A 26800-nucleotide genomic window follows, 5' to 3' on the forward strand; every position below is an offset into this window, starting at 1 on the left:
AAGGCCACGGCTCTGCTTTCATTTTATTACCTTTCTGGGTCAAGCAGGACGGGTCAGCCAATTATGCCTCTGAGCGAGCTGCCCACGGTTCAGTGCCTGTTTCGGGCCCCGCTCCCGGCTCACTGCCCTTCCTCCCCCGGGACGCGGCTGGGGCGGCCTGGGCGCTGGGAGCGGGGCCGTCGGGAGGAAGGAAAGGCGTCCGTGGGAACCGGCGCCGCAGTTTCTGCTCACGGGCTCGTGCGAGTCACATGGCCATGTCCGGCGGCCGGGGGGGGGGGTGGGGGGACCCAGGGGGCCGCTTGCCACCTGCCATCTGACCCTGTCCCCAGGAAAGGAGGAACAAGGGGCCCGTAAATAGCCTGAATTCAGTGTTCCATGCGGCAGCCCCGTCAGGCCTTTGGCTAATGATCTCCAGCCTCGTCTTATCCGGGGTGCGATGAGAGCCTGAGCCTTCTCCCAGTCTCCCCGGCAATGATTCACTACTGCCCCCCACAGCCCTCTTCTGCCCTGGGTTACACGACGGGGGGCTCTGACCCGAGCGGCGTTGGCGCCCCGGGATGGGCCCCCGAACGGAGGAGCGCGGGCAGCAGCCGCGGGAGGAAACAGGGTTCTGTCCCGTACTTCCTCTCGCGCAGGGCAACACTCCCGACGTCCTCCAAAGGCAGCCGAGGGCCCTGCATGCTGTTCCCAGCCTGACGGAAGGGTGGCTGGCAGGTGCACACCAGCCCGTCCCCTGCGGTGTCGAGGTTCGCACACGCGTCCCGGTGGCCTCCAGCGCCCGCCGCCCGCCGCCCCCGCTCCTGCAGGGAGAACCCGCAGGGCTGCTCGCTCGGGCGCTCAACCCGGTGTTGCCAACGACAGGCCCGCGGCGTGTGTGCCATCCTGGGAGCGGGCGGTCCTGCGGCGGGAGGTGGGGACCCCTCGACCGACGTCCCCTCCCCTTCCGCCGGCCCCGGACGGCCGCCGCCGTGGGGCTGACGGCTGTGAGCTCCGTGAGTGGGATTCGGCAGTGGTCGTCCTTCTGGGTCTGCCCCCTCCGCGGAGCCTGACGCCCTCCAGCTCCATCCACGTTGTCACAAACGGCAGGATCCCCTTCTTTGTAGGCAGCGTGTCGTGGTCCACCGTGAGCACGAGCACCTTCTTTCCGCCCCGTCCGCGGGCAGACACTTGGCACTCCGCACCTTCCCCGCCCTGGACGGGGCCGAGGCTTCTCTCCAAGCTAGCGAGTTCACTGCCTTTGGACAAATACCCAGAAGTGGGATTACCACGTCCTGGGTCAGCTCTATTTTTAACCTCCTGAGGACCCTCCGGACTGTTTTCCAGCGTGGCCGCCCCCAGAGCAGGAGGGCTCCCCTTTCTCCACAGCCTCCCCCACACCTGCCGTTTCTTGCCTGTTTGATACCGGCCATTGTGACCGGGCTGAGGTGGTATTTCCTCGTGGTTTTGGTTTGCATTTCCCTGGTGATAAGGGACGTAAGCACTTTTTCATGTACTTGTTGGCCCTTATATGTTTTCTTTGGAAAAATGTCTCTTTGGGCCCTTTGCCCATTTTTTAATACAGTTATTTGTTTTTCTGCTATTGAGTTATACGAGTTCCTTAAATGTTTTGGATATTAACCCCTTATCAGATACAAGGTTTACACATGTTTCTCCCGTCCTGTAGGTTGCATGAGGACTCTTTTGATGGTTTTTCTGTTTCTGTATTTTGCTGTGCAGAAACTTCTTAGTTTGATGTGGTCCCGCTTATTTATTTTGCTTCTGTTTTCTGCGAAACCAGTCTGGACTGGACTTTTCTTTGCTGGAAAGTTTTCGATTTAGTCTTCTTGGTCTGCTCAGATTGTCTCCTTCTTCCTCCCTCCCTCCCTCCCTCTCTCCCTTCCTTACTTTTTTTGAGAGACGAGAGTGGGCATGAGTGGGGGTGGGGAGAAGGGCAGAAGGAGAGAGAAAATCTCAAGCAGACTCCAAGCGCAACGTGGACCACGACACGGGGCTTGATCTCACAACCTTGAGATCATGACTTGAGCTGAAATTGAAAGTCAGACATTCAACTCACTGAGCCACCAAGGAGCCCCCAGATTTCCTATTTCTTGATGATTCAGTCTTGGTTGGTTGTACATTTCTAGGAATTCATCCCTTTCTTCTAGGTTATTGTTGTAGGGTAAGAAATATATACAATCTTTTGTCTCCAGCTTCTGGCAAGAAGCTCCTAAAAACCTTAAAATTTCCCAAGTGATAAGAACATCTCCTGTCACTTCTTAGGAGTCTGCAAAAGAACACACCTGAGTATGTGCTCCTGAGGGGACTCAGACTGGGGGCCCTCGGTCTTGGAGCTTTTAGCCTCATCCCCTACCCCTGGGAAGGGGAGGGGGTGCCTTAGAGGTCAGGTTCAATAAAGACTCTTGAATACCAAGACTTGATGAGGTCCCATGCTGGCGAACACGGGGACATTTGGGGGACGGTGATGCGCTCGCCGGCGCGGAAGCCCCACACCCTGTCCCCACACCTTGCTCCCCGCATCGCTTCTACCCCCTGCACCTGAGTTTACGCTTCGCTCAGCAAGCATTCGTCTAGTGGGCGACGCGTTTCTGTGAGTTCTGTGGTGGCTCCAGCAAATCCGTCAAGCCCGAGGAGGGGTGTTGGGATCTTGGACGTCTCACTGGTCAGTCAGAAGCACAGGTGACACCTGGGCTTGCGACACCAGCAGCCGCGGGGCCGGCGTTGTTCCTGCGGGACTGTGCCCTTCGCCTGTGAGATCACTTCGCCTGCCAACACCAGGTGCGTCTTGTCGGAAGAGGTTCACGTTCACTGTGGGACACCCAGTCCGTGAGCGCTGAGCGATGAAGGATTTGTTGGTGGCGTTAAAAAAACACACGTCAAAAGTATCTGTTCTGCCGGTGAATGATTGTCCGTGGTAATCTCTTACCATCCGTCGTGCTTCTGTGGGGTCTGTTGTCACGTCCCCTGCTTCGTTTCAGGTTTTATTTGAGTCTAAGTCAATCTAGCCCAAGTTTTATCAACTCTCTTTTTTATCTTTTCAAAAACCTCCTTCATCCTCACTGATCTTTTCGATTATTCTTCTATAGCCTCTTTCCCTTCCTCCACCCCTAAGCTGCGTCATTTCCTCCATTCTGCCAGCCTGGAGCTTAGTTTGTCTTTTTGGCCCCAGTTCCCTAAGATGTAAGAGTAGTTGTCTAGTTGACATCTTTCTTGTTTCTTCAGCTAGGTGTTTGTCACATAACCCCCTGCCTTAGTCCGTTGGGCTACTACAGCAAAATATCACAGACTGTGAGACTCATGAACTACAGAATTTATTTCTTATATGGTGGGGCTGGGGAGCCCAAGGTCATGGTGCTGGCAGACTCAATATGGTGGCTGCCGAGGGCCCACCTCTTGGTTCATAGGTGATGCCTTTCCCTGTGTCCTCATGGGGTACAAGGGGCTGGGGAGCTCTGCAGGGTCTCTTATAAGAACACTAATCCCATTCAGGAGGGCTCCACTCTGATAACCTGAGCATCTCCCCAAAGTCCCACCTCTTAGCACCATCATTTTTTTTTTAAATTTTTCAGTGTTCTGAGATTCATTGTTTATGCCCCACACCCAGTGCGTCATGCGATCCGTGCCCCCCAACACCCACCACCAGGCTCATCCAACCCACCTACCCCCCACCCCTCCAAAACCCTCAGTTTGTTTCTCAGAGTCCACAGTCTCACATGGTTTGTCTCCCCCCTGATTTCCCCCAACTGGAGGAGATTAGGCTGAGTGGAATAAGTCAAGCAGAGAGAGTTAATTATCTTATGGTCTCACTTACTTGTGGAGCATAAGGAATAACATGGAGGACATTGGGAGAAGGAGTTAAGGTTTTAATATGAATTCTGAGAGGACACAAACATTGAAATGGTGGCAACTTACCTCCTTTGCTGCAACCTGTATGTTTTGGTACGATGTACTTCCATTTTCTTTTGTTTCAAGATATTTTTTGATGCCCCTTTTGATTTTTTCTTGGACTCATTGGTGGTTCAGGGGTATGTTGCTTACTTTCCTCTTCTGTGTGAATGTTTCCATTTTCTTCCTATTACTGTTCTCTGGTTTCCTGACATTACTGTCAGAGAGAACACGCGATACAGTTTCAATCCTCCTAAGTTCAGGATTTGTTTTGTAACCTAACAAATGATCTATTCTGAAGACCGCCCCATGTCACTTGAGAACAATGTGTGTTTGGTGCCCTGTACATGTCTGTTTGGTCCATTTGCTTTAAAATATAGTTCAAACCCAATGTCTCCTCACTGATTCTCTGTATGAGCGATCTGTTTGTTGATGAAAGGGGGCACTGAAGTTCCCTACTATTATTGTGTCTATTACTACTTTCGGATCTGTTGGTATTTGCTATATTTAGGTGCTCTGATGCTGGGTGGGTAAATACTCATAATTGTTACATCCTCTTTGTCATTAATAATGCCCTTCCTTGTCTCTTGTTACCATTTTGCCTTGAGTCTATTTTCCCTGGTGGAAGTACAGCTGCCCCCACTGGCTTTTATTTCCCATCTGCAGGGGATCTTTCTCCATCCCTTACTTTCACCCTTGGTGTGACCTTGAAGCTGAAGCAAGTCCCTTGTAGGCAGCATGGACTTGGGACTTCCTTTTTCCTTTAAAACCATCCACTCCACATCTTTTGAAGAGTTTAATCCATTTATATTTAAAGGAATTATTGATAGATAAGAACTTACTATAGTTGTTGTCATCTTGTCAATTATTTCCAGACTGTTTTGTAGTTCCTTTGTTTTTTTTCTTGCTGTCTTCCTTTGGGATTTGGTAATATTCTGTAATGATATACTTTGAACCTGTCTGTCTTTTGTATATCCACCATAATGTTTTTTGTGTGTGGTTACCATGAGGCTTACATAAAACGCCTTATAGCTGTGATACGATGCATTTTGTATATTGTTTGTATTATTATCTGTGCATCACTATGTGCTTATAGATTTAAGCATACTTGATGTGTATCAGTCCATTTTTTAAAAAATTTATTTATTTATTTTAGAGAGAGAGAGAGAGCGCGCAGGCACAGGGCAGGGGGGATGGAGAAGGAGACCCCCAAACAGACTCCTTGCTCAGCACATGGTCCAACTCAGGACTCCATCTCGTGTTGCTGAGATCATGAGCTGAGCTGAGCTGAGAGATGGACACCTAACTGGCTAAGTCACCAGGTGCCTCTGTTTCAGTCCATTTAAACGTTGGTGTAAACATTACCCCAAACTTACCTCCTGGGGACCTCTTTGAATTTAATGCCCTGCTTCTTCCAACATGACCTGAGAAGTCTTTGTTATCGCTTTGCTTTCTGGAGTACTGAGGTGTTCTATATTCACTTTACTCATTTCCAATCCCATTTTTGCGGAGAACCCGGGTCCCACTTAGATACGAGGAGTGGTATTTAACAACAACAGGTTTGGCACAAGGAGTGCTCACAGCTACCAGGCTGGCCATTTTTCTAGGTCTTTCGGTGGAATAGGAAACCAGTTTTTTAAAGATAATATACATCATAACTTCACACTGACATTTTAAATTCACATTTAGCACTACAGGGTTTTTACTCAACTTCATCAGTCCCGCACCCACACTCACATTTCTGGTCCTGACCTAATTATATATTTGCTCTTCACTGAGACGGTCAGAGCTGTCTCCGGGTAATAATATCGGTGTTACCCACCAACAAAATGTTTACTGGAAACGGCTTAAGATTTCTGTTTTTGTGTTTTTCTATGGTGAGGGCATATCACACCGGGAGATTACCGTGTTTTCAAATGACTTGAAATAACTCATCTCTATTAATACTGCCTTTTAAGAATTTTGAAAGAATGTGGTTGGAGGCCTCAAAATAACAAGGGAGGCCTCACAGTATGATTTCCCAAGGTCCTCAGTCTGGGAAACAGCCACTGTTTTTCTTTTTCTTGACAATCCCTTATGTTTTATGCAGATTGGAACAGATAGGTTAAGGGCCGGGACACGGATACAGAAGGTGAACTCCCTTCCTTAAGCCAGTGTGTGAGTTTCCTGCGGCGAGAGGCTGGTCTTACCACGGTCCTCCAATGTGGAATGAGGATGGCAATGTCTGGTCCCCAGGCCGCAGCCACTTGACTAGGACCGAGGGATTCAGCTGTGCCTGTGGCGGCAGGAGAAGGAGGAAGGCGGCAGAGCCCTGGAAGCAGGGAGGGGACAGTCTGAAGCTCTGGGACTGTCCCACACTGTTAGGCCTCTATCACCCAGGCCTTGGGGACTGTCCTCTTCCTATCACATCAATGGCTGGAGAGGGTCCCGAGGGTAGAAGAGAGACCACAGGGGAGAGGGGAGGCCGGGGTGATTGCCAGCTGTACCCCAGGGGTGGGGCACTAACACCGCCACCCACAAATCCATCAAGCCCCCCAAGCATGGAATAGAAGAGAATGAGAACAGCAGCGACCTTCATGGTCGTCAGGACCAATGACAGGAAGGCACAAGCCATGGGTTTCAATCCGTGAACATATTTTTATTAATTGGAAACATGCGATTTAAGATAAAGCAGTGTTTAACATGCAGAGCAGCTCCAAGTGTTTCTTTAACCACAACCTTGTTCCCAGTGGAACACCAACACTAACAGCCTCCTAAAGTGGAGACAGGACATCACCTGGAGCACATGCCTCTCGGTGGGCCAACCAGGATGGGGTCTGGGGAGGAGGGAGATGCTTCCGGAAGGTGATGGGAAAGTCGGCAGAAAATGAACATTAAAATGGCTTCTCCCAAGGAACCGTCAACCAAATTTGTCTTCTTTCTAGAGGGCGATGGCCCTGGGGTGTGATTTGAAACTTAGCAATAAAGTACAGGTCACAGCTTGGGAAAACTGGATCAGCAGGGGTCACCTGAGGTCCTTAACAGAACCTCAGATCTTGCACTGGCAGCAGATGGGGACACAGCAGCTGGACTGGGAGCAGCAGGGTTTGCAGCAGCTGGACTGGGAGCAGCAGGGGACACAGCAGCTGGACTGGGAGCAGCAGGGTTTGCAGCAGCTGGACTGGGAGCAGCAGGGGACACAGCAGCTGGACTGGCAGCAGGATGACCCACAGCCTGAAGAGCAGCAACAGGGTTTGCAGCAGCTGGACTGGGAGCAGCCACAGGAGCCACAGCCCCCCTTGGAGCCCCCACAAGAGCCACAACCCCCCTTGCAACCCCCACAAGAGCCACAGCCCCCCTTGGAGCCCCCACAAGAGCCACAACCCCCCTTGCAACCCCCACAAGAGCCACAACCCCCCTTGCAACCCCCACAGGAGCCACAGCCCCCCTTGCAGCCCCCACAGGAGCCACAGCCCCCCTTGCAGCCCCCACAGGAGCCACAGCCCCCCTTGCAGCCCCCACAGGAGCCACAGCTGGAGCAGGAACAGGCTGGCACACAGCAGCACACGGGCTTGCAGCAGCAGACGGGCACACAGCAGCCGGAGCCACAGCCCCCACAGCCGGAGCTGCAGCCCCCACAGCCGGAGCCGCAGCCCCCACAGCCGGAGCCACAGCCCCCACAGCCGGAGCCACAGCCCCCGGAACAGCCACAGCAGCCCATGGTTCTGGTGGGTTGAGGGTGGAGCAAGTCAGAGGAGCAGGTGCGGAGGACAGTGCTCAGGTGTGGAGCCTCCTGGGCCGGGAGCCCTTTATACACCTGCCCAGGGTCAGGTGAGATGCTGGACACACGGTCACTTCCTGGTCCCTGTTGTGCCACTCCCCAGGGAAATCGTATTTGTTTGTTTGTTTTTAATCTGAAAATAACCTCAGTGCTGTCGTAGTTTTGCACTTTTCCTCCAGTCCGCCGTTTCCCCTCGTGTGCTCCCTGGCAGACGGGACACACACCTTCCGTGTGTCCGCGGAAGGTGATGGGAGCAGGGCTCTTGGCTTGGGGGCCGGGCTCATCTCAGCGACTGTATTGGTCTCCTGGGGCTCCAGAGCAGCGGCCACAGGTGGAGGGCTTGACAGCAGACGTTTCTGCTCCCGCAGTCTGGAGGCTGCTGGTCCTCGGCGGAGTCAGCAGGGTCGTGGGCTCCCCGAGGCTCTGGGGGAGGATCGTTGCTGCCTCTTCCGGCTCCTGGGGCTGCCGGCATCCTTGACGCGCCCTGCATCGTGCTGGAGCCTGACCCCTCTTCACGTGGCCTTTCTCCCCGTGTGTCTGCACCTCACCTCTCCTCTTTGCTCTCACGAGGACACCGGGCTTCAGTTAGGTTGTCACCTTGTCCGGGACAACCTCAGCTTGGCTCCGCCTGCAAAGACCTGATGTCCCAATAAGGGCGTATTCTGAAGTTCCAGGAGGACATGGTTCAATCCCCTGCACCGTCTCATTACGTTCCTGATGTCGCCCCTGGTGCTGCCCTGACCGTGAAAGCCCAGGGAGTGTCCACAGAAGGCACAGGGGATGGAGTCCAGGGAAATACTCTAGAACGGTCAGTCCCGTCCTGCCTGTCGCCTCTGGGAAGAACAGGACTGAAGGTCAGGACAGGACCCAGGACTAGGAAAAGAGTCAGGATCAGGACAGAATTCAGAATCAGGCTGGGACTCAGGGTCAGCACAGGACACAGGACTAGGATAGAACTCGGGATCAGGAAAGGACCCAGGGCCAGGATTGGATTGAGAATCAGGAAAGGACTTAGGGTCAGGATGGGACCCAGAATCAAGATAAGACTCAGAATCAGAACACTACTCAGCAGTGCCTGAGTGGCCCAGTTGGTTAAGGTCTAACTCTTGGTTTTAGCTCAGATATGATCTCAGGGTCCTGACATCAAGCCCCATGTTGGGATCCCTGCTTAGCTCTGCTCCTCCTCTGCTCATTCTCTCTCTCTGTCTCTCTCTCTCTCTCTCAAATAGATAAATAATTAAATCTTTTTGAAAAAAAAAAAAAGAGCAGTACTCAGGGTCAGTACAGGACCCAGGATCAGTGTAGGACTCAAGATGGGGACAGGAGTCAGGATCAGGACAAAAGTTAGGACCGGGTTAGGACTCAGTAATTAGAACAAGACCCAGAATCAGAATAGGACTGAGGATCAGGATAGGACCCAGATAATGAGCTGGGGTCCCCTTCTGGACTTCTAAGACCCGGGGTGTCTGCACCCAGTTGGGCACACGCATTAGGAGAGGTTCCCAAAATGTCCCACTGAACTACCAACACAACAGTGGGCTCTGCCCTTTGTCATGGGAAACTCCTCAATGAACAACTTAAAAATTTTTTTAAAAAATTATTTGGCAGAGAGAGAGAGAGATTGAGAGAGGGAACACAAGCAGGGGGAGTGGGAGAGGGAGAAGCAGGCTTCCTGCTGAGCAGGTAGCCTGACGTGGGTCTTGATCCCAGGACCCTGGGATCACTACCTGAGGCAAAAGCAGAGGCTTAACCACTGAATCACCCAGATGCCCCAATAAACAGCTTTTATTTAATAGCATGCATCCCTGAAATAGGTGAATTTCTGTAATATGCATATGATCTATCCAGTCGTATATTGCATGTTAGCTAACTTTTTCACATTTTCGAAGCTGAAGCACAAATAGGTTTTAAGATGCTTTTCTGTGATCCATGTTGGGGACCACACTTGTAGACCCATTCTTAAGTACTTGTGGTTCATATACTCCTCTTTAAAATTCAAATGAGAGTCTCCTTAGACAAGTCGATACATATGCACATAAACATAGAATTGTGTGTAAAATTTGTAAGAATTCCTATAGGACCTGATGTCCACCTGTGGTCTGTAGATCCGGTTGGGAACCCACTAGAACAGGAGGCTCTAAGTGAACCTTGATAGTTCCTGTGGGCTTCCCATGAAGCTTGAAGGATTGGTTGTGTGGGTTTTCTTACCTCTCCCAAAGTAAGAGGAAAGCAAAGGAGACAGGGTGATATGGTGTCAGGTGGTGAACGGCTAAGTGATTTATGTGACCAAGGAAAGGTCACCTGAAGACCGTGGACAGGGCTTCAGATGAGAATACCAACAACGTAGTGATTCCCTTGGAATGAACTGACGGTGTGTGAATCGGAGGAGAGGTCATAAAAGGCAGTGTGGTCCCTTTCACTACCCCTGCTGGGGGAAGCCAGATGCCATGTCACAGCCGACAGAGAGGCCCGCGTGGTGAAGAACCGAGGCCCATAGCCACGTGGGGCGCCATCTTGGAAATGGCTCTTCCAACCCCACTCAAGCCTTCAGATGACGCAGCCACCACCGATGCCTTGCTGAGAACCTCAGGAGAGATCCTGAGCCAGGACCACCCAGGAAAATTTAGAGCTTAAGAGAAAAGAATGGAAACAGGGCAAGCATTCAAATAAAGGTGCGAGAAAAAGCACAGGATGAAATTAAAATAGTAAGAAAGAAGCAGAGGAAAAATAACGGTGAAGCAACAGGGGATGCTGCATCTTTGGAAAAACGGAGGAAACAACTGTCTGAGAACCGGGCCACGGGAGAGGAAGCAAGACACACACGAACAAGACACAACCTGAGCAAAGTTAAATCATGGACATGTAGCAGATCTCACAAGAAAGGAATCTGGGGAGAAAATCTGCTGGAAATTTGAAATCTAGAAAAAATGAATACCTTTCCAAAATAAAATGAAATAGTAAAATTCACCCGAAAAGACCTTGAAAGCTTGAACAGACCAATAACCCTGAAAGTCAGTGAAATTTTCACCAGAAATCCTGAGTCCTGGAAAGCCCCAGACGCAGATGACTTTACCGATGAGGTCCCACAGCCCCCCTGCAAATGCTGGGGTGAGCTGGAAGGGCAGCTGAGCACACCCTCTCATGCCGCTGTTACCACTTTCATTTCAGAATCAGGCAGGGGCGCCTGGGGGGCTCAGTGGGTGAAGCCTCTGCCTTCAGCCCGGGTCATGATCCCAGGGCCCTGGGATCAAGCCCCGCATCGGGCTCTCTGCTCGGCGGGGAGCCTGCTTCCTCCTCCCTCTCTCTCTGCCTACTTGTGATCTCTGTCTGTCAAATAAAATAAATAAAATCTTTAAAAAAAAAAAAGAATCAGGCAAAGCACAGTAAGACAGAGGAAAATCGTCGATCCGCTTCAGTATGAATGGAACTGCACAGTTTGTAAACAGGAACGATCAGGTCGGTCCTTGAAAGCAGCCAGTCATAGTCAAGGAGGGCTTATTCTAAGAAGGCTAAGGTGATTCACGCTCAGGCCTACCTCGAGGCTCAAAGGAGAAAAGAATTCACACAATCATCTCAGCAGGTGTGAAGAAAAGGGTCCATGAACAACATACGACTTTTCTGCCCAGAGGTGGAGAGACAGAAGAATCTTCCTTAAAAACTCGGCCAAGTCTGTCTGTCCAGTCCCCACAGCACCCCTGACGGTTACTGGAGAAAGTTCAGACACGTCCTTTTACCTTTACGTGTGAGATGAAGATGTGGTCCGTCGTGACTGTGGGGAAAGAAAAGCGGACAGTTGGCATGTGACACGTCCATCTCCAGAGAAAAGCAGCCAGAATGGAGATGGAGAAAATCAGGATAAGAGAGCTGAGCCAGGTCGCAGAAGTCCTCCTGCTCAAAGCTCCCGGAGCAACTGCTCTTGTCGCTCAAGTCACAAAAGTCTCAGAACTCCCGCCATGAGGTGGGAAATGAGAGGGACGTTTCCGCAAGAACAAAAGTGCTGGCACCTGGGACACCCCCAGCCCTCGCGTAACCCCCCCCCCCGACAGCAACGTGGCAATGGAAAGAAGAGTGTCCCCAAACTAATCGAAGTGCGATTCTAACAGCCCCGGAAGGTCACGGGAGAATTGTTCCTAACTCTTGAATTACGTGGGAGAATCAGGTCTCACGGATCACGAGGAAGGGAGAGCCCACCCATCACCTGGGCGATAAATCAGGGCAGGGCAGCGTTGGGGCGGGCCAGGAGAAGGGGGGATGGCGGGCGTTTGGGCCCTGATGGAGAGCGTCGCGAATCCGGGACAGCAATCACAGGGGATCCCGTGGCATCCCCTCCGTGTCGGGAGACCCTCTGAACGCTTGCTTCGTGGTGCTGGCTTGAGCCCCCCCGCAGACCTCAGAGATGGGTCCCGGCACGGAGCCTCCGTCCAGGTGACCAGACCCAGGCACCCCTCGGGGCTCACCGGAGCCCGGGGCACGGAGGAGCCGTGAGCCCTGCTCACAGGGGCCGGTTCGTGGACAGGCCGGCTGCAAGCACGGATGGTGTCCAAAACGGGGAGAATAAACAGAACGAGGCATGTGCTTACGCGAGCAAACTGCGTATCAGAGAAATCGCCGGCTGGACTGATGTAAAGAAGCGCGGCTTAATTAAAAAAATGCAGGGCTCAGCAGGAGGGGCCGCGTCCGTCTGCCGCCGGCCTCCAGGCCGGTTTGAAAATAAGAACATGAACACGACCCTCCGTGTATTTCAGGAGGGACCCCCCCCGCGTGAGTGGGTTCTGTTTCAGAGGAAGGAAGGGACGTGGGGAAATCAAGAGGGGCTTCAGCCCCCCACCCCGTCCGAGAGGCAGCGTGGCAGCGACCAGCTGCGAACAAACCAGAAACGATGTTCAAAGGAGCTTGTGATCCCAGCCGACTCTAATCCCCGTGCTCACTGGGAAGATAGAGGGGGAGTCAGAACAGGGAAGAAAGGTCCTGGCGTCCGTAACCCACACCCACGGATTACATGTCAGGCCTCTGCTGAGGCCGCCCTGTGCCAGCGCTCCAGGCCGCCCGGGCTCATCCCTTCCTCCCCCGGAGCCGGTCCCAGGCCGATGGCCTCCAGTTCTGTTGGATCAGGGCGCCCGGGGGTGCTGTGGGCTCGGGCATGTTTGGGGCTGCCGGCCTGTCCTCTGTCGCCAGGGTGGGGCTCTGTGGAGACACACACGTCCCAGGGGAAAGCTTTGCTTTTATCAGGTGTTTGGAGACAGCGCTCCAGTGTGTTTGGGCTTGGGACGGTCCACGGGACGTCTGGGACCAGCCAGACGTCCGCACCCACCTCACCCCACGCCACAGAGGGCTGGGAATCTGCTGTTTTGGCAACATTTTCGGGGCTAATCTTTGGAATTCTGTAACTTGATAATCATATGTCTTAGTCGGTGGTGTTCTGGCTTCGTTTTTCCCAGAACGTGTCACTCCTTTTTTTTTTTTTAAAGATTTATTTATTTACCTTATAGAAAGAGAGCGTGGGGAGGGGGGAAGGAGAGATAGAATCCCAAGCAGACCCGAGGGGCTCGATCTCACGACCCCGAGATGGTGACCCGAGACGAAATCAAGAGTCTGATCCGTCGACCGAGCCGCCCGGGCGCCCCAACCATCCCTCGTTCAGGCTGCGGAAGGCCGCCTGTATTTTTAGCCTAGTTCAGCTCCACTGAGCGAGGCCTGCACCACGTTTCAGGGGCCTCCGCTTCCTCCGGGCCCTGTCTCCGGGCTCCCACGCGCACCGGGGGCTTCCCACGCCTTCCCTGGTGTCCGCTCTCCTGCTCCGAGCCATCCCGGGGGGCTGCGGGCCCTGCTTCCCGTGTGCCGTCTGCCGGGCTCCCCGGCGCCCGGCCCCTGCTCGCCCGCCTCTGCCCGGGCTTCCTTTTTCAGATTCTTAATGTATTTTCGATTCTTTATTTAAATTCGATGTAGTTACCATGTAGCATGTCACTGGTTTCAGGAGTCGAGCTCAGGGGTTCACCCGTCGGGGTTAAGCCGCAGTGTTCGTGACATCACGTGCCTCCTTCGTGCCCGTCACCCAGCCCCCCCCCCCAGCAGCGCTCAGTGTGTTTCCTAGAGTTAAGGGTCTCTTATGGCTTGTTTTCCTCTTTGTTTTCTCCTTATTTTATTTTTCCTTCCTTCCCCATGTTCATCTGTTTTGTTTCTCACATTCCACAGGAGTGAGATCACGCGGTCTTTGTCTTTCTCGGACCGACCCGTTTCCCTGAGCGTAATGCCCTCTAGTTCCATCCGCAACAACACGTCTCCCAGGGCAGGGAAACAAAAGCAAAAATGAACTATGGGGACTTCATCAAGATAAGAAACTTCTGCCCAGCAGAGGAAACGGTCAACAAAGCGAAAAGGCAGCCCACAGAACGCAGAAGACATCTGCAAAGGTCTTAGCAGAGAAAGGGCCGGTGCCCAGGACCTATAAAGAGCTTGTTAAACTCAGCCTCCACCCCCCGAAGAAACCCAGTCAAGAAAGGGGCAGAAGTCACGAAGAGATATTTCTGCCAGGAAGACAGACAAACGGCACCAGACCATGAAAACATGGTGGGGTCCTTGCGTGTCCCCACCTGGGGCTCCCGGCTTCGGTTCCGGTCATGATCTCAGGGTCCTGGGCCTGAGCCCGCTTCCTTCTCCCTCTCCTTCTGTCTGCCGCATTCTCACGCTTTCTCTGCAATAGCTAACCGAATACCCAACGAAATACATACGTCCCGTCCGAGCTCCCACGTGAGCGGCCGTGGAAAGCAGAGCGTGTTGTTCGAGGAAACTCATCTCCTCTGTGTGTAAATTACGTCTCAAAGCAACAGAGAATGCAAAAAAAAAAAAAACCAAAAAACATAATTTGTAAGAAAGTTAAAAAAAAAAAATCACCCTCACTGAAAAGAAAGTAAAGCCAAAAATGCGGTGCCCTTTCCGACTGTGACAGCCACGAGACGAGAGAAGGTCACACCGACACACTCGGCGTCTCGGCCGCCCCGTAGCAGCCGGCACCGGGCGCCGTCCGGGGCCCGCGCAAGCCGAAAGGCACAGTCCGCCCTGCTCGCCCGTGTTTGCAGACGGGCCAGAGCTAGGAAGTCCCCTCCTCAGTTACGCCTCTTTCATGACATGGATGAAAGTTTGGCAAAAATACGAAAACCAGGTTTACGTAGAAAATTTTAAGATTTAAAATGAAATGGAGCTATCTAAGGGGAAAGGTAAATTGGGGCAAATTAACCAAAATGTTACCATTGTGTGATGAGATTACTGGTTCTTTTAACATTTCCCCTTGTGTTTTGAGTCTCTTTCCTGGCACGGCCAGCTTGTGCTCTAGGAGCAGCAACGGATCGTGCGTGTGCCACTAATCATGCGGAGACATGGTGGGCCAGTGGGAGGCGTTTGTTGGGGGAAGGGACCTTCTGAAAACCCATCCTCAGCACGTCGCCTGGGAAGGCGGAGAACACAGGTGGTCACGGCACTGACAGGCCCGGCCATGGGGAGCAGGTGCCCGGAGACCGCCGGCAGGTGTATAAACGGGCCTGGCCCAGGAGGCCCCACACCCGAGCCCCTGTCCTCCGCACCTGCTCCTCTGCCCTGCTCCACCCTCAACCCACCAGAACCATGGGCTGCTGTGTGCCCGTCTGCTGCTGCAAGCCCGTGTGCTGCTGAGTGCCAGCCTGTTCCTGCTACAGCTGTGGCTCCTGTGGAGGCTTCAAGGGGGGCTGTGGCTCCTGCGGCTGCTCCCAGTCCTGCTGCTGTGGCCCCTGCTGCTGCCAGTGCAAGATCTGAGGGTCTGGACAGCAATGTCAAGTGGCCCGTGCTGACGCGGGGGCCCCCACCCCCAGCCCACTGCTCTGGGGCTCTTTGACTTCACGCCCTGACTTCACCATCTGCACCCCAGCTTGGGCAACATGTTCTCAGGATGGACAGGACCCTGGGACCCCCTTCTCAGTGACAGGGCCTCCACTTGGCTCCTCTCCCTCCAGGACCCTCTCTCCCCCTCACCCAACTGAAGACCCAAACTGGCCAACAGAGGCCCTCGAGGCAGCTAGGACTCCTGGGACCATGAGAGCGGCCCCTCCTCTCAGGAGCTGGAATGACCCTCTGGCTCCCTGTATGTCAAAACCTGATCCCAGTCTTCCAAATAAACAGCTGATAAGCAGAAATCTCCGTCCCTCCCTTCCTCTCTGTAACCCCCGGAGCATCCTTTCCCAGCCACGTCCGTGAGTCTGCTCCATCTCTCCTGCCTTCATCTCCTTCATGATCTAAATCTGACATTTATGGGTTTCTGCCCTCTGCCCCCATGGCGTCAGGCTCTGAGGGTCAAGTGCGGAATGGAGCTCCACCGTCTGGAGGGGGGCTGGGGCTGGCGGCCGTGGCGGGCCATCCTGTGCGGGGGTGGGGTGGAGGTTTCCTGGAGGCTGAGACTCTTCAAGCGGAAGCGAGTCGGTGGCATCTGTGCAGGAGAGGAACCTGCGGGAGCCCCTGGGGCTCGGAGGAAGCTATAGGGAAGTTGCTGAAAGAGTCCGAGTTTTACCCCAAGCATAGCCGGGTTCCTTGGAAAGACCCAGGACGGAAGGACGGGACGTCCCGGCCTCCAGACTGTGCCAACAGTCTGCGGCCTATGCCCCCAGGGGGCCCTTGGTTTCCGTGGCCCCACGGAATGTGTGCAGTGGCCTTGGGAGCCTTGAGGGGGGCAACATGGAAACTGGGTGCTTCCACGGTTGGTGGCGGGTCCAGAGGCCACACCCCCAGGACTCCCCCAAGTCCACAGCGCTGGCCCAGGGGCGGGCCTCGGCCTCTGCCTCTGGCTCTGTTGCGAGCCCCGAGCACACCCTGGGACCGGGTCCCAGGCCCGAGAGCCATAGGGATGCTGACCCAGGGGCCACAGCCACCTTGCGATGCCCACGGGTGGTGGCAGCAGTGTCTGTGGTCCGTCCACGTGGCTCAGCAGCGAGCGTGGCTTGGATACTGAGACGCCGCTGCGCTGGCGAGACCCCACAGCGGGGCCGCCAACGGGAGGGTGGGGAGCTGCCACCTCCTGCCTCCAGGCCCTGGCTGGGGGCACGCGGGGGCAGCACCTGAGCCCACCGGGACCCGGTGGTGGCTCCGGAGAGCCATGAGAGGGGTCGCCCACACTTCCCGCCCTTCTTCCCAGCTTGGTGGCAGTGTCCCCCTCGATGGCTTCTCTTCACCTGGAGCTGGATCCCCGACACCCACGGGCAGCCGTACCCCTGCCTCCAGAAGCTCCCGGGCACGCGGGCCCCGAACAGGTCCTCCCTTCATCCCAGGGCGACAGCAGCCCAGGGGCCGTGCAGACTCTGGAAACCCTTCCATGCCACGCCCGCCCCTCTGCCTGCTCCCCAGGCCTTGCTCCCACCTCTCTGACCACCTTTCTGCTGGTCCGCGGCGGCCACCCCCAGGTCAGGCCTGCCCCTTGGTGTCTGGCCCCACTGTGGCCCCTCCAAGCCACACTGGTGTTTGCTATCCGGTTGTGGGAGCCACTTCCCCCGACCCCCCAGGAGAAGTCACTAATGCACGCGCTTGAGGAGACACCCAAGGTGGGCGGCAGCTGTGACCCGTCGACCGGAAAGTGCCTGATCAATCGGGATTAGGTTGAGCATCACAGGAAAACACGACAGTGATGAACCATAGATCATTTCTTCTAGGAAACAGCAGTGGAGAGAAGCCGGCTGGGTGGGCTTGGAAACAGGGACAGAAACCCAGGGACAGCCAAGGAGGGGTCTCCAGGTGAACGCAGCGGACAGGGAGCGCAGGCGGTGCTTGGAAGGAGTTCACAGAACCGGAACATCGAGGCCGGCGGGACAGTCCCGAAAGTGAGAGCAGAGGGTGAGTCACCGTCCTCGAGGACACGCGGCACCGCTGGGCCGGGAAGGGAAGCACGTGCTGGGGAGGCTTTTGTTAACACCGCCCCTCGTGGGGGGACGACCCAGGGAGTGCGCTGCAGGACTGGCCTGCGGAGCAGGGCCTCTGTCGTTCTGGCCGCTGCTCTGGGTCAACCGCAGTGCCCCGCACATGGCAGATACTGGATGACTTCGCGGAAGGCGTGCACGGGTCGTGTGCCCCTGGCCTGCTGTGGACGGGGTGGGGGGGTGTGGTTCAGTGGCCAGACTTTGCTTAGGGGGGACGGCTGGAGGCGGCCGGCCGGCAGGGGGCGCTGCTGACCAGGAGATGCCGGCGGAGCCCGAGGCTCAGGGAGATTCCCGGGCCGAGTCCCTGCCCCAGACCCTGGTGACCACGCAGGCATGGCAGTCTCCAAAGGGACCCCCTTCCTCCCTCTCCCCCTCCTGCTCCCACCCCTACTTCGCATGCTCACGCGCTCTAGCCCCAGGGTGGGTGGAGGTCCCCAGGCACAGCCCTCTGACGCGGCCTCAGCCCGCAGGGCCCTCCGGCCTCCCCGAGAAGCAGTGACTCCTCTGAGCCGACACCCTGGGCCGCACAGACCCCACCAACCCCATCTCCTCCACCCCTTCACCCCCACGTCCCCCAAAAGGATGAGGGGAAACGGGGGCTGGGAACATCGCAACAGCCCCCCTGCAAGGCTGCCCCCAAGTCCAGGTTGGGTTTTCGGGAGCAGCGGGACCCCCTGCCCCCGCGTCCACCCGAGGCTTCGCGACTCCTCCTGTCTCTTCAGGGGTTTGTTAACCTCCGTCTGCTTCTCTTGCTCCGGTATTGGCCCACTCACGGCCCCAGGGCCTCTGCAAGTGAAACAAAGCCCCAGCCTAAACCCCGCAGTGGGGGACGGTCTTCCTTATGCGCAGGACATCACATCCAGAGGGACCCCGGGCTCCTCCTTGCTCATCCCCGTTGCTGAGACAATTCCTGGAGTTTCTTCCCCCACAGGGGCTGAGGCTGAAATGCAGATTGCGGGGCGGCTGTGAGGTCAGGCATGGCCTGAGCCCCTGGGGGCTGCCCAATGCAGGTTAGAGGGCTGCGGGGTGAGCCCCCCCTGTCCACAAGGGCTGAGGGAGGTGCCCCTGTCCTGGGCTTCCCGGTCGTTCAGCAGTGATCTCAGGAGGGAGTCTTAAGGCAGAGGCCCTAACCCACGGAGCCCCCCAGGCGCCCCTCGTGAATAGAGTTTAACATTGAAGCACCAAGATGGGGATTTGCTGCAGGGACTGTCCTGTGTGTCATATGTTCAGAGGGACTCTTGGCTTCCCTCGGCTGGATGTCAGGAGGCCCGCACACTTCAAGTCGTGGCAACTGAAAGTGTCTCCAGGTAGTGCCCAATGTCCTTGTGGGGCAAAATTTCTCCCAGCTGGAAGCCTAAGCATCATAAAAATTTAATATCTATGGCTGGAAATGAACAATCCTGTCTGATTTTTTTAAGTCTACAAAATCAAACTATATGTTGAAATATTAAACATTTTGTCCTAAACTCAGAAACAAGACTTGGATGTGCCTAATCACTCGGTTGGTTAAGTGTTCACTTACACAGCCCAGCCAGTTCAATAGGCGAGGAAAAGAAATAACACCACACAGATTGGAAAAGAGGAAATAAAATCGCTCTGCTTAGTAATGTGATTTTTAACGTGTGAAGTTCCAATACTTCTATTAAAAAGTTGATATAGCAATACAGATGGAACAGAGTCCATAAAAAATTAATTATGTTTTGATGACAAGCAACAATCTCTTAAAAATTAAGTTTAAGACAGATCAAATACAATTTTAAATTATAAAGTATTTAAAAAATCAATTACTTAGGCAAAAAAAGAACAAAGAAACTTACAACCTATTTTTGAGGGAATTTAAAGTTCTAAGTAAATAAAGCCAAGTACTGTATTTATGGGCTTGAAAAGTCACATTTAGGGGCGCCTGGGTGCCTGAGTGGGTTAAAGCCTCTGCCTTCGGCTCAGGTCATGATCTCAGGGTCCTGGGATCGAGCCCCGCATTGGGCTCTCTGCTCAGTGGGGAGCCGGCTCCCCCCCACCCACCGCCTGCCTCTCTGCCTACTTGTGATCTCCGTCAAATAAATAAAATCTAAAAAAAAAAAAAAGTCACATTTATAAAGATGTCAATTCTTCCAAAACTTAATATGTGGAATCCACGTCATTCGTATCAAAATCCCAGAAAGTAAATTTTGCTGACGTTGATAAGCTGATTCCAAAATTTATATGGAGATTCAAAAGACCCAGAAAAGCCGTAGCAGTCTTGAAGAACAAAGCTGGTTTGCTTTGCCACATATCAAGCCTGGTAGGAAGGGAGAGTATCTAGCAGAAAGTGGCCGTGAGGGAAGGTTTCAAATGTATATAGGTACACGTGGTCATGACTATGGTATCGGCACGCGGTGTCCAGTTCTAGCCCTACATATTGTACGACAACCTTATTATGACCAAGGTGATGGTTAGTGCAGTGTGCGATGATGCTTTGAGATAAAGAGACTACCCGGATTTCGGAAAAGGTAGCTGACCCTCACCTCGTACCATACACAAAAATAATTCTGGACGCATTGCATTTCCAGGTGTGAAAGATGAAAAACAGCGACACTTCTATAGGAAACCTAGAGCCATTTTGTGATGCTCCGCATTCTCCTGAAGCATACAATGTAACAGTTTGTGGCATTTAATTTTAAGAAATCTGCCGTTATAGGAAACCTTCAGAAATGAAAAGCAAGCAGAAGAGTTGGAGAAGATACTGAGAAAGCATGTATTTGATGAAGAACTAGTATCAGGATCTTGTGAATAAGTTAAATATAATAATCATAATAATGACTCTCATGGGTCATTTTTTAAAAGACACATGATCCAAGAGAAAAATCAGCAAATGATTTGAACAGACGTTTCACAAAGAAAATAGCCAAATGGCTAAACATAGTAAACACTGCTCAGATTCATGAGTCATCAGGAAAGTACAGAATTAGTCACAATGTGCTACTACCACGTGGTGGTAAAGATGCAGGTCGGCTGGGGCTCTTGTGCGTTGTTGGAAGAAGCACAACTTGGCACAATTACTTTTTTTTAAGACTTCATTTATTTATTAGAGAGAAAGAGAGCACAAGCCACGGGGAGGGGCAGAGAGAGAAGGAGAAGCAGGCTCCTCGCTGACCAGGGAGCCCAACTAGGGGCCTGATCCCAGGACCCCGGGATTATGACCTGAACCAAGGGTTTAACCGATTGAGACACCCACGTGTCCCTGGCACAATCACTTCTGAAAGGGATTTCCTTATGATTCAGCAACCCCCTCCCCCGGTTATATACCCAACAGGAACGAATGCTCTTGTCAACCAAAAGACCATGCAAAAGCTTCCAAAGCCATCGTATTCCTAAGACTCAGAACCGGGCGCACCTCACATGTCCGTGAAATACAGAGCCGGTAAGTAAATCGAGAGGTATTTGTGTGATGGAACTCTGCGTGTCAAGTAAAAGAAGGAATTGCCACATACAAGCGTGGGGACAAACTTCACAGTCCTAAACGTTGACCCCATTAGCCAGTGACAAAACAATGTATCCTGCATGAGTCCACACTTGGGACTGACCAAAAAAGACGACATTAGTCTGTGGTGATTCAGGTGAGGATGACGGTTAGGTCTGCAGGCTTTAAGCGAGAGGAAACAGGTGGGAGCCTTACACGCATGGGTAATTTCAGCAGATGCTTTGCTCAGCAGAGCCGTGCAAACTACCAGAAAGAATAATATGAAAATAGTAGAGATTGGAAACACAGCAACAGAAATAAAAACGCCCCCAAAGGGCTCAAACTGAAATGCAAAGAGTGAAAAAGAAAACCAGCTCACCCAGGAGCCGCACGATAAAACCAAACAACCCACAGGCAGCTGGAATCCCGGCTGCTTAAGAAGAAAAGGAAAAGAGGAGGCGGAAGAAATAGTGGCTGAGGATTTGCCAAAATCAATGATAGTCACCGCACCAGTTCGGAGGGTACCAGGCACGGCTCATACCGAAACACGCGCGCGCACTGCGGCCAATCGTATGGAACTTGCTGAAAGCCCGTGACCGTGGGAAAATCTCGCAGACCGCGAGCATGAGGACCGCATCACCTGCGGGGCAACAAGGATGAGAATTAGAGCAGGGCTCTCACCAGAAACCACACGAGGAAAAGAATGGGCTGGTGTCTTTAAAATGTTAACAGAAAGGGGCGCCCGGGGGGCTCCGTGGGTTAAAGCCTCTGCCTTCGGCTCAGGTCATGATCTCGGGTCCTGGGATCGAGTCCCACATCGGGCTCTCTGCTCCACAGGGAATCTGTTTCCTCCTCTCTCTCTGCCTGCCTCTCTGCCTGCTTGTGATCTCTGTCTGCCAAATAAATAAAATCTTAAAAAAAAATGTTAACAGAAAATAACCATCAAGCCAGAATCTATATCCGGTAAGTCTATCCTTCAAAAGTAAAGGAGAAACATTTTCCTGAACAGGTAGAAACAGAGGGACATTTTTCCAGCTGACCAACCCTATAAGAAATATGTAAAGAAATTCTTCAGGTGGAAGAAAGGTCAGAGGTAGGTCAGAGACTTGGTTCTACAAAAAGAATGTTGGAAATGGACAAAATGAAAGTAAAATATTGTCTGTATTTTTGCTTGCTCTACAAGATAACCAGCTGCTCAAAACAGTAATAGTAACACTGAACTGGGTGAGTATAAGTTGGGTAAAATGGGGGGTAGGGCAGCCCCTTGAATCGGTGTAGGAGGGAGGGGCCGGGAGCACAAGGCCTCACTACGCACATGAAGCAGTGTCACATTTACAGGTGGACGTAAATCATTTCAAGTGTATGTTGTACACTTTAGGGCAACCCCTAAAAATTGTGTTTTGAAAAAAGAGATATAAATAAGTCAATAGAAGACAAGTAATGGAATCATAAAAATTGCCGAATTAAACCTAAAGAAGACAGAAAAAGAAGGAAAAAGAAACAGAGGGCAAACATGAAAAATATCAAACAGCCACCCAAAGTCATAGAGTTTGATCTACGCCAGTTGTCGCTGAAGATGTGAATGTTCCGGACACAACAGCTGGAGGCCAGGATTGTCCGGGTGGATAGAGGCGATGTCCAAAACCCACTTCAGTACTAGAGCTTAGCCGGCCAACGGTGAGGGGACAGAGAAAGACCGTGTTGACCCTCAGACGGATGTCACACAACGATAAAGGGGCCAACTCGCCGAGAATCGCAAACACTAGGCACATAATAACAGCGCTCCAAAACACAAGAGGCCAAGGCTGATCCGGAGGACCCGCCCTGAGAACGGCCGCGGTCTCGGCCCGGCCTGCCGGCCCTCGGCCGAGCGAGTGGGCAGACAGAGGTCAACGGGAGCAGAGAAGACCCGACATCAGCATCGGCAGCTTGACCTCACGACGTTTGTAGAGCGTTTCTCCCAACAATAGGGAAAATTTACTCTCTTTTAGCGGCTTTTAAGACCTGACGTCGAGTTAGGCCTCCACGTTAGCACTGGGGGCGGGGGTACGACACAGGGATGTGGCCAGCGCGTACGCTGTGCTGGGCCCCCAAGGGAGCGGCCGCCGGTGGCCACCACGCGCCAAGAGAACACACCGTGGCCTGTATCCCCGGGGCTGGACCTTTCATCCCTGTGACTCATTCCCTCCCAAACTGGAAGCCCGTTCCCCTACCCCTTCACCCATTTTGCCCATCTCCCCTTCCCACCCGGCACCCCCCAGTGTGTTCTCTGTATTTATGGGTCTGCTTCAGCCTTTTTTACTTGTTTGTTGAGAAAATTCATTCCTGTCAAGCACACATAGACCATTTGCCATGATAGAGCATCTTCTGGGCCATAAAACAAAGCTTGCCAGACCTAGAAGAATGCAAATCACATGAAGTATGTGTTGAGCAAGTGGCATCTGTTTCCCGTCACCGGGAGAAGACGTCTGAGCGCTTCTGTCCTCTGCCTGCCGCATTGGAATCGCCAAGAAACACACACGGCAGTCACGTGCTGGACGGGACAATACTCTTCTCACAGGAAGAGACAGAGCGGGGTCAGTCTCAGCCGCGGCTGTTGGCGCCCCACGGCCAGCGGGTCCCCTCCTGGTAGCTGACGTGGGGCCATTGGCCTGAACGCCCCCTTCTTGTGCCACCGCAGAAGGACCCTGTCCTCGCCCTACGGGGACCCAGAGGGCAGCAGGTCTGGCCAGACACCACCAGACACACGCGCTTAAGCAGAACCAAGGAACACACAGGGAGTCTGGAACAGGGAGAGTCCCCCGCAAGGTGACAGACCAGCACAGGCGCGGGGCTCCTTACTCCCGGGAACCCGGCCTCCAGCGAGGTCCAACCTCCCGCGGCCGCGTGGGGGTCTCATGACTGCCTCTCCCAAAGCCGCAGAACGAACCTTGACCTCTGCAGCCGAAGCTCTCCCTAGTGAACTGGAAACCAAACCAGACGCCTCGGAGCAGCCCAAGTGTCAAAGAGGGAGTCTCCGCGGAAATTAAAAAAATATTTTGAACCTGAGTGACAATGAACGGGCAGCGCAGCAGAGGCCGCGGAGGCCGCGCTTAGTGGGGGCCTTGCATCCCCAGGGGCATCGGGAGGACGGAAAGGCGCCTCATCAGTCAGTGAGCAGGTACCCCGCGCTGAGCACTTGGTGGCAAGCGCAGCATGAGGAAGAAAGTGATGCAACCAAGGAAACCGGACCGGGAAAGAGAATTGTCCGCGAAACAATAAGCTGGCTCCCTGGGGGCCCAGCAAAGTCGGAAAGTCCTCCCCCTCCCCCTTCTTCTCCCTCCATGTCCTCCTCCTCCTTGTCACCATCTTCTTCTTAAATATTCATTTATTTATTTACTTATTTGACACAGAAAGGGGGAGAGAGAGCATGAGGAGGGGAGGGGAGGGGCAGAGGGAGAGGGAGAAGCAAGCTCCCCGCTGAGCAGAGAGCCCGTTGTGGGGCTCGGTCCCAGGACCCCGAAGTCAGCTGAAGGCAGACGTGTAACCCGCTGAGTCTCAGGTGCCCCAAAGTTGAAGGCTTCTAGCATGGCTGACCGTGACCGGCACCGGGCGCGGCGGCGGACGGGCACTGTGAGCAGCTCCACGCCCCCTGGGGACGGGGCAGTGTCATTCAGGTTCAGCTTCGGTCTCGGGGGTGCCTGGGACAGCCCAGGGCTCTGCATTCTGCATTCTCACTGTCCTGGTGGGTCTGGGCTTCTGTTTAGAGCCCTCAGTCTTGTCCTGGTTTGCCTGTCACCGGAGCTGGCTCTGGTCAGGCGAGGTCTTTGACTCAGGAGAGACCCCGCAGCCAGCTGCCTGCGTGTTGTGGGTCTCGGCCTGGGTAGTGATGCTGGGGATGCCTGGACCCTCCCCTGCGCCCGCACTACTGGTGGGGGGCCACCAGACGCCTTTCCCCATGGGGGCCAGTGTCGTGGCTGGACGGGCCCCGGTGGTCCTTCTCACGATGACAGGACACACCTGAGCAAGAGCCATCGGGGGGCTCTGCGGAAGCTTCCCGACTCCCAGGCCCTGGAGGGCGTAGGCACATCTGGGGCCACAGGTCAAGGTAGCGGGGAGAGGAGAGGGAGGCCGCATGGGCCTCGGTCTCTAACTCTGGGGTTGGGGTGGGGGCTGAGGGTTCACGGGTTCACTCTTTGTCGGTGCATGAAAGGCATGAGAGTAGGAGCGGGGTGAGGGGGAGCGGCAAGGGAATGCAGCCGGGCAGCGTGCTGTCCCGGTCACCCGCCGCTTTCTCCCCCGCGGAATTCTGCGGGTAGGCGGCTGGCCTCCTTATCTCGGCCGCCGAGCGGGCGATGTGATAAGCCGGAGGTGGGCGTCTTTGAAGCGGCCGTCAGAGCTGCACGCCAGGCTCCCCCGGATCCCCTCCTGCCCCACGGCTCTGGCTCCAGAAGGAAGCCGGGATGACTCAGGGCCGGGCTGTGTCCATGGGGGTCATGACCCCCGGGTCCGGGGACATCGGGGGGGACCACCCGCTCCGAGTCCTCGCTGGCTCGGACGGCCTGTTCCCAGTCTCTCCGCACTTAGCCGCGTGCATTGCAGAGATTCCACAGGCAGTTTCAAAGGCTCCCGATCTGCTTATCACGTCCCAAGGACGCCTTCTTAACTCCTTGCACATTAAAATACCAAAATCCGGCTGGTTTGCTCTGAAGGAAAGTGGGGGGTCGGTGAGCCACAGTGAGACTAGATGTTCAGAGAAGCGGCCCGTCCGCCTTTGAGGCCCCGGCCTCGTGCCCCAGACCTGACAGCAGCTCGCGGGGGCTCGGACGCAGGGACCCGACTTCTCAGCTGCCTGATGGGTTAGAGCCGCAGAGGCCGAGAGCCCTGTCTCCGGGTGGGCCTCGGCAACTTTGTACGACATTAGGTTTGAAACTTTGTATCCACAGACACCTTACACTTGCTGGGAAATCTGTACTGTGGGGCTCCTGCGGAGAGCCAGTCCCTGCCGCCTCCCGCTTGCTGTCCCTCGGGCGGGGAGGGGCACGGGAGGACACGTGCTAAGGGGCAGGAGAGGCGCGGCGGCGTCCCAGGCCTGGGGCACCGGGGACAGTCATGGCAGGGGAAGGAGGCCTCTGTCTTGTGAGGAGGGGTAACCTTTCCGGATTCCTGATTTCTGAATGTAAAAGCGCCCCAAACAATTGTGTTTTAGCTTGAGGTTTTGCTGGTCTTTAAAATGATATAAAAGGTAGTTTGAATTTTATAGGCCCCTGAATGCGGACACGTGGGGAAGGATGACAGACAGACAGGGTAGGGGAGAAGCCCGGCCTCGGTCAGTAACTCAGAGCTCTGGTTGCAGCCGAGCCCAGCTGTGCTCGTTGGCGGTCACGCTGGCCTGGATGCCACCGGCCGGGGACAGCCTCTGAGCCCACATTGCGGGCGTGGGGGTGGGGGGGGCGGGGAGCTGGCGCTCTGCGCCCTCTGGCGGCGAGAAGGCCAGTGTGGTCCGCGAGCGTCCGCGGCTCGTGGAGCACCAGCTCCTGGTTGGGAGAAAGTTCCTTTTGGGGGAAAACCAGAAGCTGCTTGGGTTTGCCGCGGCCACCCGAGGACCTGGACAGCGGTGGGTGGCTCTCTGCATGGCGCGGCAGAGGCGTGCGGGCGGTTTCCTGCCTACCAGCCGATGCCCCAGGTTTGCGGTTGTGGCCGAATCCATCAGCGCCTGTTTCCCGTCCCTGGGATGGTGGGGCCGCCCCGGCAGCTCCCCTGAGACCCGTGTCTTGAGCTCTGTCCTCTCGGGGTCCGTGCCCCTGGCCC

The 26800-nt window shown here is 54.3% G+C and overlaps 1 protein-coding gene across 1 annotated transcript; it reads left to right on the forward strand.

Annotated features, from left to right (window-relative positions):
• Window positions 1-6812: 6812 nt before the first annotated feature.
• On the forward strand, window positions 6813-15427 carry LOC122913714 (peroxisome proliferator-activated receptor gamma coactivator-related protein 1-like). Its single transcript, XM_044260355.1, has 4 exons — window positions 6813-6848; window positions 6907-7224; window positions 7375-7589; window positions 15331-15427. Exons 1-4 carry the CDS (start codon window positions 6813-6815, stop codon window positions 15425-15427), a joined length of 666 nt encoding a protein of 221 aa, XP_044116290.1.
• Window positions 15428-26800: the final 11373 nt, after the last annotated feature.

This window comes from Neovison vison, chromosome 7 (genome assembly GCF_020171115.1).
Source record: "Neovison vison isolate M4711 chromosome 7, ASM_NN_V1, whole genome shotgun sequence".
NCBI lineage: Eukaryota > Metazoa > Chordata > Mammalia > Carnivora > Mustelidae > Neogale > Neogale vison.

Bases quoted from the DNA above. Each gene is read 5' to 3' on its own strand.
- LOC122913714 (XM_044260355.1), top strand. From the start codon at position 6,813: ATGGCCCTGGGGTGTGATTTGAAACTTAGCAATAAA. The intron at 6,849-6,906 runs GTACAGGTCACA...GGTCCTTAACAG, and splicing joins ATTTGAAACTTAGCAATAAA to AACCTCAGATCTTGCACTGG. The intron at 7,590-15,330 runs GTGGGTTGAGGG...TTCCTGCTACAG, and splicing joins CACAGCAGCCCATGGTTCTG to CTGTGGCTCCTGTGGAGGCT.